Raw genomic sequence first — 17,158 nt, forward strand, 5'->3', positions numbered from 1 at the left:
CACACACGCACACACACGCACACACACACACACAGACACACACAGACACACACACACACACACACACACACAGCAGGACAGTGGATTGAGAGGGTAGCTGTGCGATTGGGATGCGGAGAGTCACATGCTCCACTGTTCATTCAGAATAAACATGAGAGGCTCAGTGCTAGCACGCAGCTTCAACAGGCCACCCCCCCCAGGCTCTGATTGGCTGCTGGTTGTTTTGACGACAGGCAGGCAAGGACAGGGACAGGTTGCCATGTTTCTTGGTGATGTGGCTGAATCTGAATTGTAATGATCATAATAATATGACCTTTTGCCGAACGCAAATAGACACACATACATGAGCGCACGCACACACGCAGACACACACACCTGTTCCGACAGAGTGCATAGTAACCCAACGCATTGTCAAACACTGCAAATACAGATAGGATTGCACAACTGAATTCAGCAACCCTTCATAGTAACAAATTGCCCAGCATAGTCTGCATAGTGACACATCGACAAAGTGCATGAAGGACACACACACACACTCAGAGAACATTCCATCACAATCTATGTATGTCATTCACAATCAGACAGCCATGTAATTAAACCTCTTGTGCTGTGAAGGAGGAGGCAAAAACTCATCTAGCCATGAGATTACCCCCCACAGATACCAGGCAGACTACTGAAAAAGAACGACATATCTGCCAATTTACTGTAAAAAAAATCTTTGCGTTTATTTCACTCTTGTTTAGAATCTATTTAACTTGCTTTGGCAATGTAAACATATGTTTCCCACGCCAATAAAGCCCTGAAATTGAAATTGAATTGAAAGAGAGAACAATAGAGAGAGAGAGAGAGAACGAGAGAGAGGGGAAATAAGATATTTTGGTAACACTTCATTGGAATCGATAGAACGATTGACAAAACAAGTGTTGCATTCCTCTTTCTGTGTTGGTGACCCCCGTATCATATCGATGAGGATGTATTGGCACTTGACACAACAACAGGCTTTTTGGTGTGTGCAGTGTATAAGGTGCTTTTATAAGGACAAAAATAAAGAATGACTATTGTTGCATATGTACAGTATGTGTAGATAGTACATTTTATGTTCATGTTTTCAATAGATCTCAAAATACCTCTGCATATTGGTTATTGATTTGGACACCTTAAAACTGTGTTTGGACATCTGGCTATTTATTTATCAATATGTGTCAACAGGAAGCAATGGCAGCATCATTTTCAACTTCAGTTTCAGGAATAGAACATTCAACATACAACGGGAGTCTACTTCATCAGGTAAGAACTGCTGAATGAGTGCAGAAACATGCTGTTGTGACCGGTGTCGATTGCCTCCGAGTTGTGTTTTGATCGGCTTACATATGACCAAAGGATCAGGGTTGTTGTTGATCTTTTATTCTGATAAAGAAACAAACAACATCCACAGATGGAATGTTGTGGTGCCCTTATGCACCGACTCCTCTCTTCCACAAGAGCACAGTAGCGAGGGCAAAAATAAGAATAACAACGGTCTTGGTTGACAACGACACCATATATTGCAATGTACAGTATAAAATATAGCTAATGTACAGCGTAACCTATGGGCCTGGGCTAGCCAACTTTCATAAATAACAGCCAGGTGTTTTGTACAGTTGGTACATGATGTGCACTTGCAAACTAACAGTAAAAGAACATCAAAATATCATAACACAAAAACACGTGACATACCCGATAAAAGAAACAAACAACGTCCATAAATGAAGTGTCTTTATGCACCAAGTCCTCTGTAAAGTACAGATTAACAAAAGGGGACATGAATAGCCATGTTAGCCCAATGACGACATGTACAGAGAAAAGTACAGTAACTAGATAGCATGTACAGCATTCACAAATCAACAGATAAAAAGTTCATAAATGCATGAAGTATATACATATCACAATGTATTGGTGGGAGACCATTATAGTACACTGTCAGTGAACATAAAAACTATTTATAAGTGTTTTAACACGTAGGACCTCTTCCACATGGGTATAGTAGACAGGGAAGATGTAAGGTGGGCAGGGGATGTTCATGAGGGGGAGTACAGAAGGAGAAGGAAGCGTGCGACATTAAAAAGGGCACTTACAACAACAAAAGGAACGCACACTAATATCAGGCATGTGAACTATTCAGATTTTGTGTAATTATACAACATGAAATTCAACACTTGTTATACTGTAATTGATTTATGTTGATGATATACCAGAAATCAGGGTCAACACAAATTGTGAGCACGTTCGAGGTCGTCGTTATTTCGAGCGCAGATGGGAAGACCTTGACGTGATGCCTTAATTCCCGGGATAAATAAATAAGTGCAGCAACGCATTCCCATTCAAAAGTGAGATTGTTCTTCAACTGTGAAACCCTTGCAAGGTTATACGATGAAATAAGAGATTGTCTTGTGACCATGTTTGCGCATGTATAAGCCATTGTTCAACCAGGCTTAATAGCAGAGTCGTGTCAATGAGGTGGTTTGTTTTCATTTGGCTAACAATTATAATGTGGTTTGCACAGGCTGAAAAATGGGCGTTCAGATGCTATCAGAAACTTGAACATTTGTAACAAGCATGGTAACAAGCATTCATTTTTACACCTCTGTAATTACAGACTGCAATTACCACCAGTTACATGTTGTTAGTACAGTGTAACTATGAATTATTACAAATAATCACAATACTTGTTACAGTGTAATTACATGTGCAAATACACTGTAACAAGGAGCCCATAAAATTACATTTTGACTGAAAGAGAGCTAGGGAAAGGGAAAGAGAGGGCAAGGAGTGAGGCTGTGAGCAGGACAGAATACAATAATAGAAGCTGGCAGACAAACGAAATTGAGAGAGACATAAAAATGAGAGGAGAAAGAAAGAGTGAAAAATCAACAAACGATCAGCTGCTCCAGTGCTCGTCTCCGTCACGGAGTGTTGTTCTCTGTATGAGTCACCCATGGGTTCCTCTAAGATTGGATCTACCCTGGCTAGCTGTCACTCAATGACGTAATCAGAAACGCATAGACTGTGTAACATCATCTACCCTGGCTAGATGTCACTGCCGAAGACAAGCAGCACAGTAGCAAGTAGGTTACTGTAAATGTACAGTAAATGACTGGCAGCCAAGAAGCCAGTCAATTACTGTAGATTTACAGGACCTCTACGGTAACACACATTTACAGTATATTACTGGAACACCTGACTACAGTAACATGCTACATTTCTAGAATTAACAGTACATTATTGGAAGCACAGTGGTTAGTAAACTGTTGCAGATTTACAGTGCATGTAGCTAGTGCCAACGACGGGGCACTATTTCTGACATAAGTATTTCAATAGTTTCAAATCCTATTTTGTAATTTGTATTTTACTGACCTGAACTACAATTCATGAAGCCTATTTTGTAAAAGTTGAATTAGAATACATATATTTTGTATTTTATAATACAAATCTGACCGACCGGCTCGATTCAGTCTTATGTAGCAAAACTTGAAATTGTGTTTTTTACATTGGATAAAAGTAGAGACTAGAATATTGTATATAATACACTACAGTTGAGGAACAATTGGATAGTAATTATGCTTTGAAAGTTGATCAACTTGTAACCCCACTTTTGAGAAAATGGCCATTGAATGCTTTGGTACACCTACTGGAGAGCTTCGCTTTTTCTACACCCATTCTACATCGTTCACACCCTCTTAAGCCTTAGCCCCACCCATCTCTTTAAGGATTCACATGTGACGCCATGTGCTAAATGGATTGACTTCTGTACTGTACTAAACAACCAAAGATTTCAAGACTAAAGGCTGGTTTATACTACATCTATCGATATGTCTGTATATAGTTGTCGCAGTGACAACATGAACATTCTATTGTTGTCCGACATCAAACTTGCCGTTGTCGTTATGAAAAAGTATAAACACAAAAAAACGACAGGCTACATGACTTCAGCAGCGTGGTGATCCAAAATACCATAACTGGTATCTTTTAACACCAATAAACCCAGCAATTTAAAAAATGAATTTTGTATAGCTCAATCTAGCAAACCACGCAACTAAAACAAAAGCTCATTTGTATTAATTATCACTGGAAAATAAACAACAAGATCGTTATTTACAATTTAATGGCAAGCTAATTACAGAAAAGAGTTTACGGTTGTGAGTGTGTCAAAATAAAATCAGGGCATTCTACCGGAGAATTTTAGAACTTGGACACTGTCTCGTTGGCCTAACGTTATATCTTAATTTGACTTTGGTGCAGGTCATGTTGTTCTTCACATTACCGTCTCTGGTAAACACACACTATGTCAAATAAAATCAAAGTTTATTTGTCACATGCACAGGATACAGAAGGTGTAAACGGTACAGTGAAATGGTTACTTGCATAGTGGACTCTTTTGTTTGGATATGTAGCTAGCTGAACAATTAACCAATCCCATCCCATCTCTGGCTAGTGCAACGTCAGTTACTGTAATATTCACAGTAACTTTCCCCCAGCTTCCTGTAAATTACTGTAAAATGAAGAGGAATGACATAGTACAATACTGTAAAATTAGCCTACTATACTGTAACGAAGCAAATGCTACTGTAATAATGTTGGTATCTTACAGTAATTACATGGGATTAGCGCAAGCGGGTTGGCTGATAGGTGTTTATATATTACAGCACATTTATTAAAATGTCCCGTTTTATTTCACTTGGACGTCAAGTGGTCTAACAAAGGCTTCCAAACGGGTCATGATTACAAGGTAAAACAGCCCAAAAGGACACGGTTTAACATTCAATCATTAGAGATTTGAGAACCGCTGTCACTCTGATCTCTCCCTTATATACATTCAAATGTTAGGGCACTACTTCCACATATCAGTTCAATTAGTACAGCGTTCTCACTAACACTTGCAGCAAATAAAGCCAGCTTCAAGGCACGCCTCCAAATATGTTAATGAGCCAGCGATTCTTTGCCCTTTTGCCACAATGCACCACCATTTACAGAATGCCGCAGTGAATATACAACAAAATGGCAATACAGTAAATTGTTGTTGAATTGTATTGTAATAAAATGACAGCAATTTCTAACCGTGAAAATGTAATTATACATCACAGCATTCCACATCGCAGTTGCAAATGAGAACTTGTTCTCAACTAGCCTACCTGGTTAAATAAAGGTGAAATAAAAATCACTTGCATCTGTAGAGGGTTTAACAAAGGCTTCTAAACCGGCAGTGACTACAGGGCAAAATAAATCAATAAGGACATGGCGAAACACTCAACCATTAATGAGCCACTGAACACACCGATCGGCACGTGTTTCTTTGTTGCTCATAAGAAAAACAACACTTCAATCTTGGAGGTGTGTTTCCTGGCCGATTCCGCATTTGGTTAATGGTCGTGTCTTATGTAAACGGTTGAAGCTGCTGGGCAAGTCTGTCTCACTGTCTATGCTATTGGATAGAGAGCAGTCTCCGCAGCTGTTCACCCCATGTAAGGAAGCAAATGCTCATCGTCAAATCAAAACCCAACCTTCATTTACCCGGTATGACGCACAGATGTTCCAAACTCCGTTTAGACGAGACCAACTTTATGACAACATTTTTCCTATTTACACTTGTTAGTCAATTTTGACACTAGAATAACTGTTTCTGACTCATATCGCCACATAGGCCGTTTTAAAAGCGATTTGTTGATTTTTAAAGGAAGTCGCTATTTAAAGGTTTGAGAATTGCTGCCACACTGACCTGTTCCCTGTATACATGTAATTGTTAAAGAACTACTACCACTTACACTATACAGTGCATTCGGGAAGTATTCAGACCCCTTGATTTTTCCCACATTTTGTTACGTTATAGCCTTATTCTAAAACGGATGAAATAATTTTTTCCCTCATCAATCTACACACAATACCCCATAATGACAAAGCAAAAACAGGTTTTTAGTTTAAAAAAACTGAAATATCACATTTACAACTATTCAGACCCTTTACTCATTACTTTGTTGAAGCACCTTTGGCAGCGATTAAAGCTTCGAGTCTTCTTGGGTATGATGCTACAAGCTTGGCACACCTGTATTTGGGGAGTTTCTCCCATTCTTCTCTGCAGATCCTCTCAAACTCTGTCAGGTTGGATGGGGAGCCTTGCTGCACAGCTATTTTCAGGTCTCTCCAGAGATGTTAGATCGGGTTCAAGTCCGGACTCTGGCTGTACCACACAAGGAAATTCAGAGACTTGTCCCAAAGCCACTCCTGTGTTGTATTGGCTGTGTGCTTAGGGTCGTTGTCCTGTTGGAAGGTGAACCTTTGCCCCAGTCTTAGGTCCTGTGTGCTCTGGAGCAGGTTTTCATCAAGGATCTCTCTGTACTTTGCTCAATTCATCTTTCCCTCGATCCTGACTACTCTCCCAGTCGCTGCCGCTGAAAAACCTCCCACATTATGATACTGCCACCACCATGCCTCACCGTAGGGATGGTGCCAGGTTACCTCCAGACGTAATGCTTGGCATTCAGGCCAAAGAGTTGGCATTCAGACCAGAGAATCTCGGCCAGGCGGCCAGCTCTAGGAAGAGTCATGGTGGTTCTAAACTTCTTCCATTTAAGAATGATGGAGGCCACCGTGTTCTTGGGGACCTTCAATGCTGCAGACATTTTTTGGTGCCCTTCCCCAGATCTGTGCCTCGACAAAATCCTGTCTCGGAGCTCTAATGACAATTCCTTCGACCTCATGGCTTCATTTTTGCTTTGACATGCACTGTCAACTGTGGGACCTTATATCGACAGGTGTGTGCCTTTCCAAATCATGCCCAGTCAATTGAATTTACCACAGTTGGACTCCAATCAAGTTATAGGAACATCTCAAGGATGATCAATGCAATCAGAATGCACCTGAGCTCAATTTCGAGTCTCATAGCAACGGGTCTGAATACTTATGTAAATAAGGAATATATGGTTTTTATTTTTTAATACTTTTGCAAAAAGTTCTAAAAAGGTGTTTTCGCTTTGTCATTATGGGGTCTTATATGTAGATTGACGAGGACATTTTTTAATTCAAAAAATGTATTTTAGGATAAGACTGTATCGTAACAAAATGTGGAAAAAGGGAAGGGGTCTGAATACTTTCTGAATGCACTGTATATACAAAATCCACTTCAAATTAGTGGATTCGGATATTTCAGCCACACCCATTACTGACGTGTATAAAATCGAGTATACAGCCATGTATACTCTATAGACAAACATTGGCAGTAGAATGGCCTTACTGAAAAGCTCCTTGACTTTCAACGTGGCACCGTCATTTGATGCCACCGTTCCAATAAGTCAGTTCGTCAAATTTCTGCCCTGCTAGAATTGCCCTGGTCAACTTTCAGCACGTAGCGCGTCAGAATCGTCTGTCCTCGGTTGCAACACTCACTACCGACTCGCAAACTGCCTCTGGAAGCAACGTCAGCACAATAAATATTCGTCGGGAGCTTCATGAAATGGGTTCCATGGCTGAGCAGCCACACACAAGCCTAAGATCACTATGCTCAATACCAAGTGTTGGCTGGAGTGGTGTAAAGCTCGCCGCTATTGGACTCTGGAGCAGTGGAAACGTGTTCTCTGGAGTGATGAATCATGCTTCACCATCTGGTGGACCCACAGATGAATCTGGGTTTAGCGAATGCCAGGAGAACGCTACTTGCCCTAATGCATAATGCCAACTGTAAAGTTTGGTGGCGGATAAATAATGGTCTGGGGTTATTTTTCATGTTTCGGGCTAGGCACCTTACTTCCAGTGAAGGGAAATCGTAATGCTACAGCATACAATGACATTCTAGCCAATTTTGTGCTTCCAACTTTGTGGCAACAGTTTGGGGAAGGCCCTTCACTGTTTCAGCATGACAATGCCCCGTGCACAAAGCGATGTCCATACAAAAATGGTTTGTTAAATTGCGTTCAAAATCCATAGCTGATATAAGACTGATAAGGATTCTATAATAATTGAAACATTCAATAACAATTCACTTAAATCCAACCCTTTCAATGCTTAATTAGTTGATATATGCCTATATGAACATTTACTGTATATTGTTTTATTACATGCTTTTATATTCTCTCAATACAACGCTTTCCTTGTTAGTTTCTTGCCTTGAGTCTTGTGAACGTGATGTTCAGGCTCCGGAGACGGGCACATCGCGCACCGCTCCCGAGCATACTACTCGCCAATGTCCAGTCTCTTGACAACAAGGTAGATGAAATCCGAGCATGGGTAGCATTCCAGAGAGACATAAGAGACTAGGTCCACAGACGACCTAGTCTAGGTCCACAGACGACGCAATCACAACCACACTGCACACTGCCCTAACCCATCTGGACAAGAGGAATACCTATGTGAGAATGCTGTTCATCGACTACAGCTCAGCATTTAACACCATAGTACCCTCCAAACTCGTCAGCAAGCTCCAGACCCTGGGTCTCGACCCCGCCCTGTGCAACTGGGTATTGGACTTCCTGACGGGCCGCTCCCAGGTGGTGAGGGTAGGTAACAACATCTCCACCCCGCTGATCCTCAACACTGGGGCCCCACAAGGGTGCGTTCTGAGCCCTCTCCTGTACTCCTTGTTCACCCATGACTGCGTGGCCATGCACGCCTCCAACTCAATCATCAAGTTTGCAGACGACACTACAGTGGTAGGCTTGATTACCAACAACGATGAGACGGCCTACAGGGAGGAGCTGAGGGCCCTCGGAGTGTGGTGTCAGGAAAATAACCTCACACTCAACGTCAACAAAACAAAGGAGATGATCGTGGACTTCAGGAAACAGCAGAGGGAGCACGACCCTATCCACATCGACGGGACAGTAGTGGAGAGAGTAGTAAGTTAAGTTCCTCGGCGTACACATCACGGACAAACTGAATTGGTCCACCCACACAGACAGCGTGGTGAAGAAGGCGCAGCAGCGCCTCTTCAACCTCAGGAGGCTGAAGAAATTTGGCTTGTCACCAAAAGCACTCAAACTTTTACAGATGCACAATCGAGAGCATCCTGTCGGGCTGTATCACCACCTGGTATGGCAACTGCTCCGCCCACAACCGTAAGGCTCTCCAGAGGGTAGTGAAGTCTGCACAACGTATCACGGGGGGCAAACTACCTGCCCTCCAGGAAACCTACACCACCCGATGTCACAGGAAGGCCATAAAGATCATCAAGGACAACAACCACCCGAGCCACTGCCTGTTCACCCCGCTATCATCCAGAAGGCGAGGTCAGTACAGGTGCATCAAAGCAGGGACCGAGAGACTGAAAAACAGCTTCTATCTCAAGGCCATCAGACTGTTAAACAGCCACCACTAACATTGAGTGGCTGCTGCCAACATACAGACTCAACTCCAGCCACTTTAATAATGTAAAAATTGATGTAAAAAATGTATCACTAGCCACTTTAAACAATACCACTTCATATAATGTTTACATACCCTACATTACTCATCTCATACGTATATACTGTACTCTATACCATCTACTGCTTCTTGATGTAATACATGTATCATGAGCCACTTTAAACAATGTCACTTTTATATGTTTACATAACCTACATTACTCATCTCATATGTATATACTGTACTCTATACCATCTACTGCTTCTTGATGTAATACATGTATCATGAGCCACTTTAAACAATGTCACTTTTATATGTTTACATACCCTACATTACTCATCTCATACGTATATACTGTACTCTATACCATCTACTGCTTCTTGATGTAATACATGTATCATGAGCCACTTTAAACAATGTCACTTTTATATGTTTACATACCCTACATTACTCATCTCATACGTATATACTGTACTCTATACCATCTACTGCTTCTTGATGTAATACATGTATCATGAGCCACTTTAAACAATGTCACTTTTATATGTTTACATACCCTACATTACTCATCTCATATGTATATACTGTACTCGATACCATCTACTGCATCTTGCCTATGCCGTTCTGTACCATCACTCATTCATACATCTTTATGTACATATTCTTTCATTCCTTTACACTGTGTGTATTAGGTTAGATTACTCGTTGGTTATTACTGCATTGTCGGAACTAGAAGCACAAGCATTTCGCTACACTCGCATTAACATCTGCTAACCATGTGTATGTGACCAATAAAAATTTGATTTGATTTGATTTAATCAGAGGTGTGAACGGTAGCGCTAGTTGGTTTGTGTCTTGTTGTCCCTCCATCATTTCACACCCGCTATCCCACGTTGCCCTGCTGTTTACAGATTCATAGTGTGGAACCACCAAAAAGATATATACATATACAGTTGTTGTATCTGTCCACAGAAAGAGAGATGGATTGCGGGACTTTATATCTTCAATGTTAAACTCAGTCTCAAACACATATAGCTGTGTCCTTCCCCTGCTGAGTGAAAGCCATGGGAGACCATAAACCCTACTGTTCCTGTACATTGTTCATTTACATCTATCTCACTTTACTGCACTGCAGCCTCATCCTGTTGTGTGAAAGCTATGGGAGACCAAACACCATAACCCCTAGTGTTGCTGTACCTCTGTGTTTGTTCATTCACAGCTATGTCACCACCTGCAGTGTGAGAAACCCTATGTGACAGCCTACCTGGCAAGCGTTAGTTAGTTCATGCTTCCTTGGCCTTTATGTTGTAGAGTGAACCGCCGGGTGTCAGTGAATGTACCGAGGAGGGTTACCGGGCAGGCTGGTTGGGGAGGCAGGGGGCTGATGTGCTGAAGTAGGGGAGGCTCAGTGAGAGGCCTGGAGAGTAGGGATGTAGGGGGAAGGAGGCAAGAGAGGCATTAATAAGAGGCTGGTGGCCTGAGGGCTAGTGAGGCAGGGGAATGAAGGAGGCTCAGTGAGAGGTAGTGGGCGAGATGCAAGGGGTTAGGGTTTCTGGGAGCGAGACCTAGAGATGAGGTCTTATGTAACTCAGGGTCTTACATAAATTGTCCCTCGCAGATGAGTGAACACAGTGATCGAAGACACCCTGCTCCCCCGGTACAGATACAGCTCTCTCTGCAGAGACGCCTGGCTGGCTGTCCACTCATAGAGGAGAGAGAGAGAGAGAAAGAAAGAGAAAGCCCTGTACTTCAGTGTGTTTCTGAGGGTTGGAGAGTGATAGGGAAAGAAATGGAGAGGGGAGAGGAAGAGTGGAGATAACGATGGATGGAGAGTGAGAGAGCAAATCCTGGGGCTTTTCAAGTTTTCTCTGTACACTTTCCAGCACATTTTGTAGATTTATATTTGGAATGTGTGAGAGTGACACCCTGAGAGCGAGGGATGTAGAGAGACAGAGAGAGAGCGAGAGAGAGCGAGAGAGAGAGCGAGAGAGAGCGAGAGAGAGCGAGAGAGAGAGCGAGAGAGAGAGAGAGAGAGAGAGAGAGAGAGAGAGAGAGAGAGAGAGAGAGAGAGAGAGAGAGAGTGGAGCCCAGGCTCAGAATAATCCCTCTCTCTCTCTGACGTTTTCAGGGAGCTCAGAGATTTCTCCCTGGGTGCTTAGGAAAGCAGACAGTAATTCCATTAAAATAACAATTCTGTAGTCTCAACTTTAAAGCCTTAAACTGCACCAGACAGATGCTCACTTAGCTTCATAAACTATCTTTATTAGACTCCTAGGCACACAGTAACACACACTACAGAATAACCTGTCACTAGACAAAATGGCTGCTGTAAGTGAAAGAGATGAGCAACCTTGACATTGAACCAACCGGATCTTACAGGAAGGTAGAGCAACATCTCTGTAAGTACAGTGTGATGCAGTACAATTACAATACTGGCACTGTTAAAGGTACAATCAGCAAGACCACGTCATCATACACAACGGGGCCACTTCCTGTGCTCAAACAGTTCAAGTCAAGAATTGGCTCTTCACATCACATTTTGTGTCCTGCCTTGTGGCACACCTACATTGGGAAGCGCCACTAAACCACTGTTGTCTGAATGTAGGAAGCCACCTTGTTGTGTGTGATGTCATCTTGATTAGTGTTCGTCTAAGGCAGCGTTTACACAGGCAGCTCAATTCTGATATTTTTTTCAGTAATTGGTCTTTTTGAGAAAAAAATCTGATATGAAAAGATCTGACGTGATTGTTCAAAAGACCAATTAGTGGAAAGAATATCATAATTGGGCTGCCTATGTTAACAGAGCACATGTGTCATCAAAGTGTAATTTTAGAGTAATCTTGATGAGAGCTTCCTCGGCATCATTAGCATTACCACCATCCTCTTTCTCCTCATCCTCGCCATTATCATCATCTCAGTGACACTCCATCCTGTCTCTAACATGCCTAACAGGCATCCTCCTGAGAGCATCAATCAGTCTGTCTGACTTCCATAGCTCTCCTCCTCCCTTCCATCCCCCTCCTCTCCTCTCTAAGCACTTCCAGGTCAGAGGTCAGGTGGAGGAGTCTGTCAACAGCTTTATTAAACATCAGATCAGAGAGGACACTCGCGCACACACACACACGCACACACACACGCACACACGCACAGGAAATTAAGCGGGGGAAACAATCTTTGATACAACCTCAGATGACGTTGCTAGATGACTAAACAGAGACACAAACACGCACAGGGACACACACACACACACACATTCAAAAGGAGGGCAAAGTCCAATTTCCTTTGCCATGGATTACAGGCACCCACCTAGACCAAAGCGGATTAAACGGTATTGGAATGGGCAGTGGTATGTGACATTATACTGCTGCAGCACAAACAAAGGTAATCCAGTACAGACATATATTCATGTCATTGGTGTCACATTGGTGCCAAAGCCCAATCAAATGGTGAATGGCATCAGGGGAGGCAGTACTTACAAGGAGACAAAACACAAAGAAAACTGCTCCTCAGAGGGATTGCACTGGAGTTGGACTGACACACACTCACGCACACACACACACACACACACACACACACACACACACACACACACACACACACACACACACACACACACACACACACACACACACACACACACACACACACACACACACACACACACACACACACACAGTACTCCTTAGTGAGCCACAAACACACCAGAGTCATCCACTAACAGTTGACCTATTAAGGCCTGCTTGAATCCAACCTGAGAATACACTCCCCCCCCACACACACACACACACACACACGCTCTCTCTCTCTCTTTCTCTCGCTCGAGCACTCACGCCCTCTAACAGTCCAAAAATCAATGCTAGATGGACCCTGTGCGCCAATGCAATTGTGTCACGACAGCAAGAAAAATAATTGTTTCCCAAAATAACTGCCTCCCAGCCTTTCTCCCCCTTCCCCGCCTCTCCCCTCACCTACCAGCCTCTCTCCTCCTGGGAAAAAAAAAGTGATAAAAAGGTGCAGTACAAGAACAACACCATGAGAGGGTAGAACGGAGAGGGGCTGGGGAATATTAATATAAAGAATGACGTCACACCCAACCCCATCACCCCATATTGAACAATTAATGGAGGTAGGGGGGAGCAGTTGCGTAAGAGCAGAAAAGAGGACACAGGTGTTAAATGCCACGGTTCAGAATGTCACCGCGGTAAGGGATCCCAGTACAGAGCACTTTCAAACACACACAGCAGTGGGTCTCTCCACAAGAACACTTACTCACACACAATTAGACAAACGACATGCACACACAGCGTCTTAGTAGAGAAAACACACACACACGATGATGAAGTCTATGCTTTAGCCCCCCCCCACCACCACCACCTGTGCACACATTGGGTATATGGGTAGAGGCTACAGTAACACTGCATCTCTTAGTTAAACCAGGTCAACAGAATCTAGGCACAGCATCTTTCTAAGATAACAGCCTTCAGCAAAGTACTAGTCCTACTCGCAGTCAACCACTCACAGGCTCACAAACACACCAGCTATACTGGTTAAAGATTTTCCAGAGGAAGCTTTGAAACCAATAGCAGTAGGTTCAGACATATTGGCAGGTAACAAACACACTGTGGGATTACCTAATGAGCACACCCAATCCAAATGGAGTGTCAGCGTGCCGTCAAGTTAATATTAAACAGATTTGCCTTTTGAATGTTTTTAATATGTGGTTTTGGTTTGAACAAGCTAGGCAAGTCAATGATGTAAGAAGCCCTCATGAGCAACGGTATTGCACAGGAAGGTGCTTTCTTACCAGTTTGACTTTGTTCCATAGAAAAGAACAGCATATTTGAACGCAGGAGACAATGGAGAGGAAAATTGAACGTGACATCGCCCTCTTCTGGCAGAACATGGAAACACACGCTTTCGCCAATTCACCCTTTCAACATGTACGTTGATTGGCTAGATGTCCTTCCCGGCGGTGACAGGCTGGTGATGCTGACAGTTCCTGCTTCGATCCAGTCTCTCACCCCCTGGTGGGCCTGTGTTTCTCCCACACACACAGACACACAGCGTTCACAGGAAGGTTGTGAGCTGTCAGCCAGTCCTCCCAGGCAGTGATAACCCTGTGATCCTGCGGGCTCTCTACGTCAGACAGCCACTCCAGTGGTCCGTTAGGTCAAAGGTCAACAACACTACCCCCGGTCTATGCACCCAAGGGGCTGTCATATACACACTGTCTATACAGACATACCACACAACGCAGAGGAAACCTATAGATTACAATAAAGCACATCCATTTAACACAAGTAGACTGTATTGATCCTCCCTCTTTCTTGCAGGCAAACACACAGGCATGCACAAACACACAGACACAGACACAGATACACAGGCATACAGGCATACAGACACACACTTAATTTGAGCCAGATCCTGCCAGAACAGGTTCTGGCACCTCTCAGTTTTGGACTGTTTCGTTCTGGAACCCATTTGCCAGGATCCGGTACCTCTCATGTCATGATAAATCATTTTTACTGTTTGCAATGTCAACATTCTAATGAAAGCAATCAGGTAAGTTAATTCAAGTTGACTCCTATATAGACCGACGCTAGGACATTGCTGTAGGTGAGAGAGAGAAGAGCGTCTGTATCTCTCTGAGATACACTTTCTATGATCTTTCTCCCTCTCTCTGCTCTGATAGACATGAGCCTGCAACTCCAGCGATGCACTTCAACATTTATTTCGTTATAGAATCATAGCCGCCGGAAGGGTGCTGGAGGTGCTGCAGCACCTCTGATGAATTGAAATACATTTGTCAAAGTTATAGAATTACTGCTGTCTGTTCAGAATGAAATGAAATATACTGAACAAAAATATAAGCATGGCAATTGCACGCTCCCTTGATATTTGAGACATCTGTGGCATTGTGTTGTGTGACAAAACTGCACATTTTAGAGTGGCCTTTCATTGTCCCCAGCACAAGGTGCACCTGTGTAATGATCCTGCTGTTTAATCAACTTCTTGATATGTCACACCTGTCAGGTGATTGATCTTGGCAAAGGAGAAAAGCTCACTAACAGGAATGTAAACAAATTTGTGCACAATTTGAGCGAAATAAGCTTTTTGTGCGTATGGGATCAGGACTTCACATGTTGCGTTTATATTTTTGTTCAGTACAATTCCGAATACTACACCAGGAGAAGGCCTATAATTTAGAGGATCAATAGCTTATAACAAAAATAGCATACAGTTATGAACGCGCGGCAAATCTGTCAGCAAACAGCATGTAGCCAAAACAGGCCTTTTGCTATTTTTTAAATACAATCACGAGAAAACACAGGTTGGAAAACAAATACATCCTGCTGAAAATAGAAGACCAATCTGTCTATAGGATAACAAGTTAATTAACTTCCAAATAGGCCTATTGACCGAACAGCATTGTTTTACGAGAGAGAGATAAGCTTTTGACACTAGCGCATCGGCCATCGCCAGTGAGTGAGTTGCTCGTCCTTGTCGGAGTCAGCGAAACTCATATTGTACAATATGTGTGTCTCCACACACCTAGGCCCGAGCTATTGACGGATTCAAGACAAGGCCATTTTTATTGATCTCACGATTCTCAGTTTGTCAGTGAGCAGCCTGTCATTTCCATCATTTATGAAATATCACAAAAACGATTCGGCTAAAGTCTCCAGCCATCTAAAATGATGTATAATTGCATGAAATGGGTTTATAAAGGCCACATTCTTCCCAGAAGCTAGACTACAAAAGTTATTCCCCCTTGTGTGTAACGTCAGTCAGCAAGTGCCTCGACTCTACTGCTCTACGCCCGAACGCAAAAGCGATGATAATGCGCGCAATGCTTCATTAAGTTCCGGTATCTCAGAGCCCCTCCGGTCACCCCTCTATCACCCCTCTATCGGCTCACTTTTTGTTCCAGCACCTCCCATTTACAAATTAAGAACTGCACACACGCACACACATATACACACACACACACACCAACCAACTTCCATTAGCACAGCTTGTGAAGCTATTTGAAGTCTAAAGAGCCTCTCCCAGGGACTACAGCGTGAACAAATCTCAGCAGGATCCCATAGAGAATAGTCCATCCAGCCTTCACTTCCGTGGTCTCAATGGGGTTCACACTTCAATAGCTTTCACAGCCGATAGCCCACACTTATGGTAATCCTCTAAGGGCTGGAGACTGGCAGCAAAAGTACAGTAATCATCAGAGGCTCCATCCACTTATTATATAAGTAGATACATAACGTAATTGGGCCAGAAGGAGCCATAATAGGTATTTCAGTGGGTAATTCCAGTGTAAGAAATGGTGATGATGGGAGTCATTATATGAAATGGTACAGTCAGTCTTTTTGGGGTTCTAATCGATCTATATTATCAGCAGAGGAGTTTAGTCTGGAATATAATGGAGAAAAGTTGAGTGTGTATGTGCCTGCATATGTGTGTGTTCTCACCACTCCGGGTCAACCGGCGTAATGTCGATGCGGGGTGGGATGCAGAAGGGGAGGGAGGTGGGCCGGACGACCCAGTCATTGTCGGGGGTTCGCGACCTCTCGGCCTGTCGCCACGACAACGGGGGCAGCTGCAGGTTCCCGGAGAAACGCCTGCATCCCCGGCGTAGGTCGACGCCCAGCGTGCAGGAATACTCACCGAGAACACAGTCTGGGGGGTTTTTATTGTCCTACAGAGAGAGAGGGAGGTAGAGGAGTGGAGAGAGAGAGATGAGATGAGAGAAAGAGAGAGAGATGGGGTGGAGAGAAAGATGAAGGAGAGAAAT

General features: G+C 43.2%; 1 protein-coding gene across 1 annotated transcript in view; it reads right to left on the minus strand.

The window, feature by feature from the left end:
* Positions 1–17,158, minus strand: part of LOC139578720 (3',5'-cyclic-AMP phosphodiesterase 4B-like) — a 313,071-nt gene that overhangs the window by 185,363 nt on the left and 110,550 nt on the right. The window contains exon 3 of the mRNA XM_071406684.1: positions 16,836–17,062. Coding sequence (XP_071262785.1) covers positions 16,836–17,062 — 227 coding nt within the window. The remainder of the gene's footprint in view (positions 1–16,835; positions 17,063–17,158) is intronic.

This window comes from Salvelinus alpinus, chromosome 6 (assembly GCF_045679555.1).
Source record: "Salvelinus alpinus chromosome 6, SLU_Salpinus.1, whole genome shotgun sequence".
Lineage (NCBI taxonomy): Eukaryota > Metazoa > Chordata > Actinopteri > Salmoniformes > Salmonidae > Salvelinus > Salvelinus alpinus.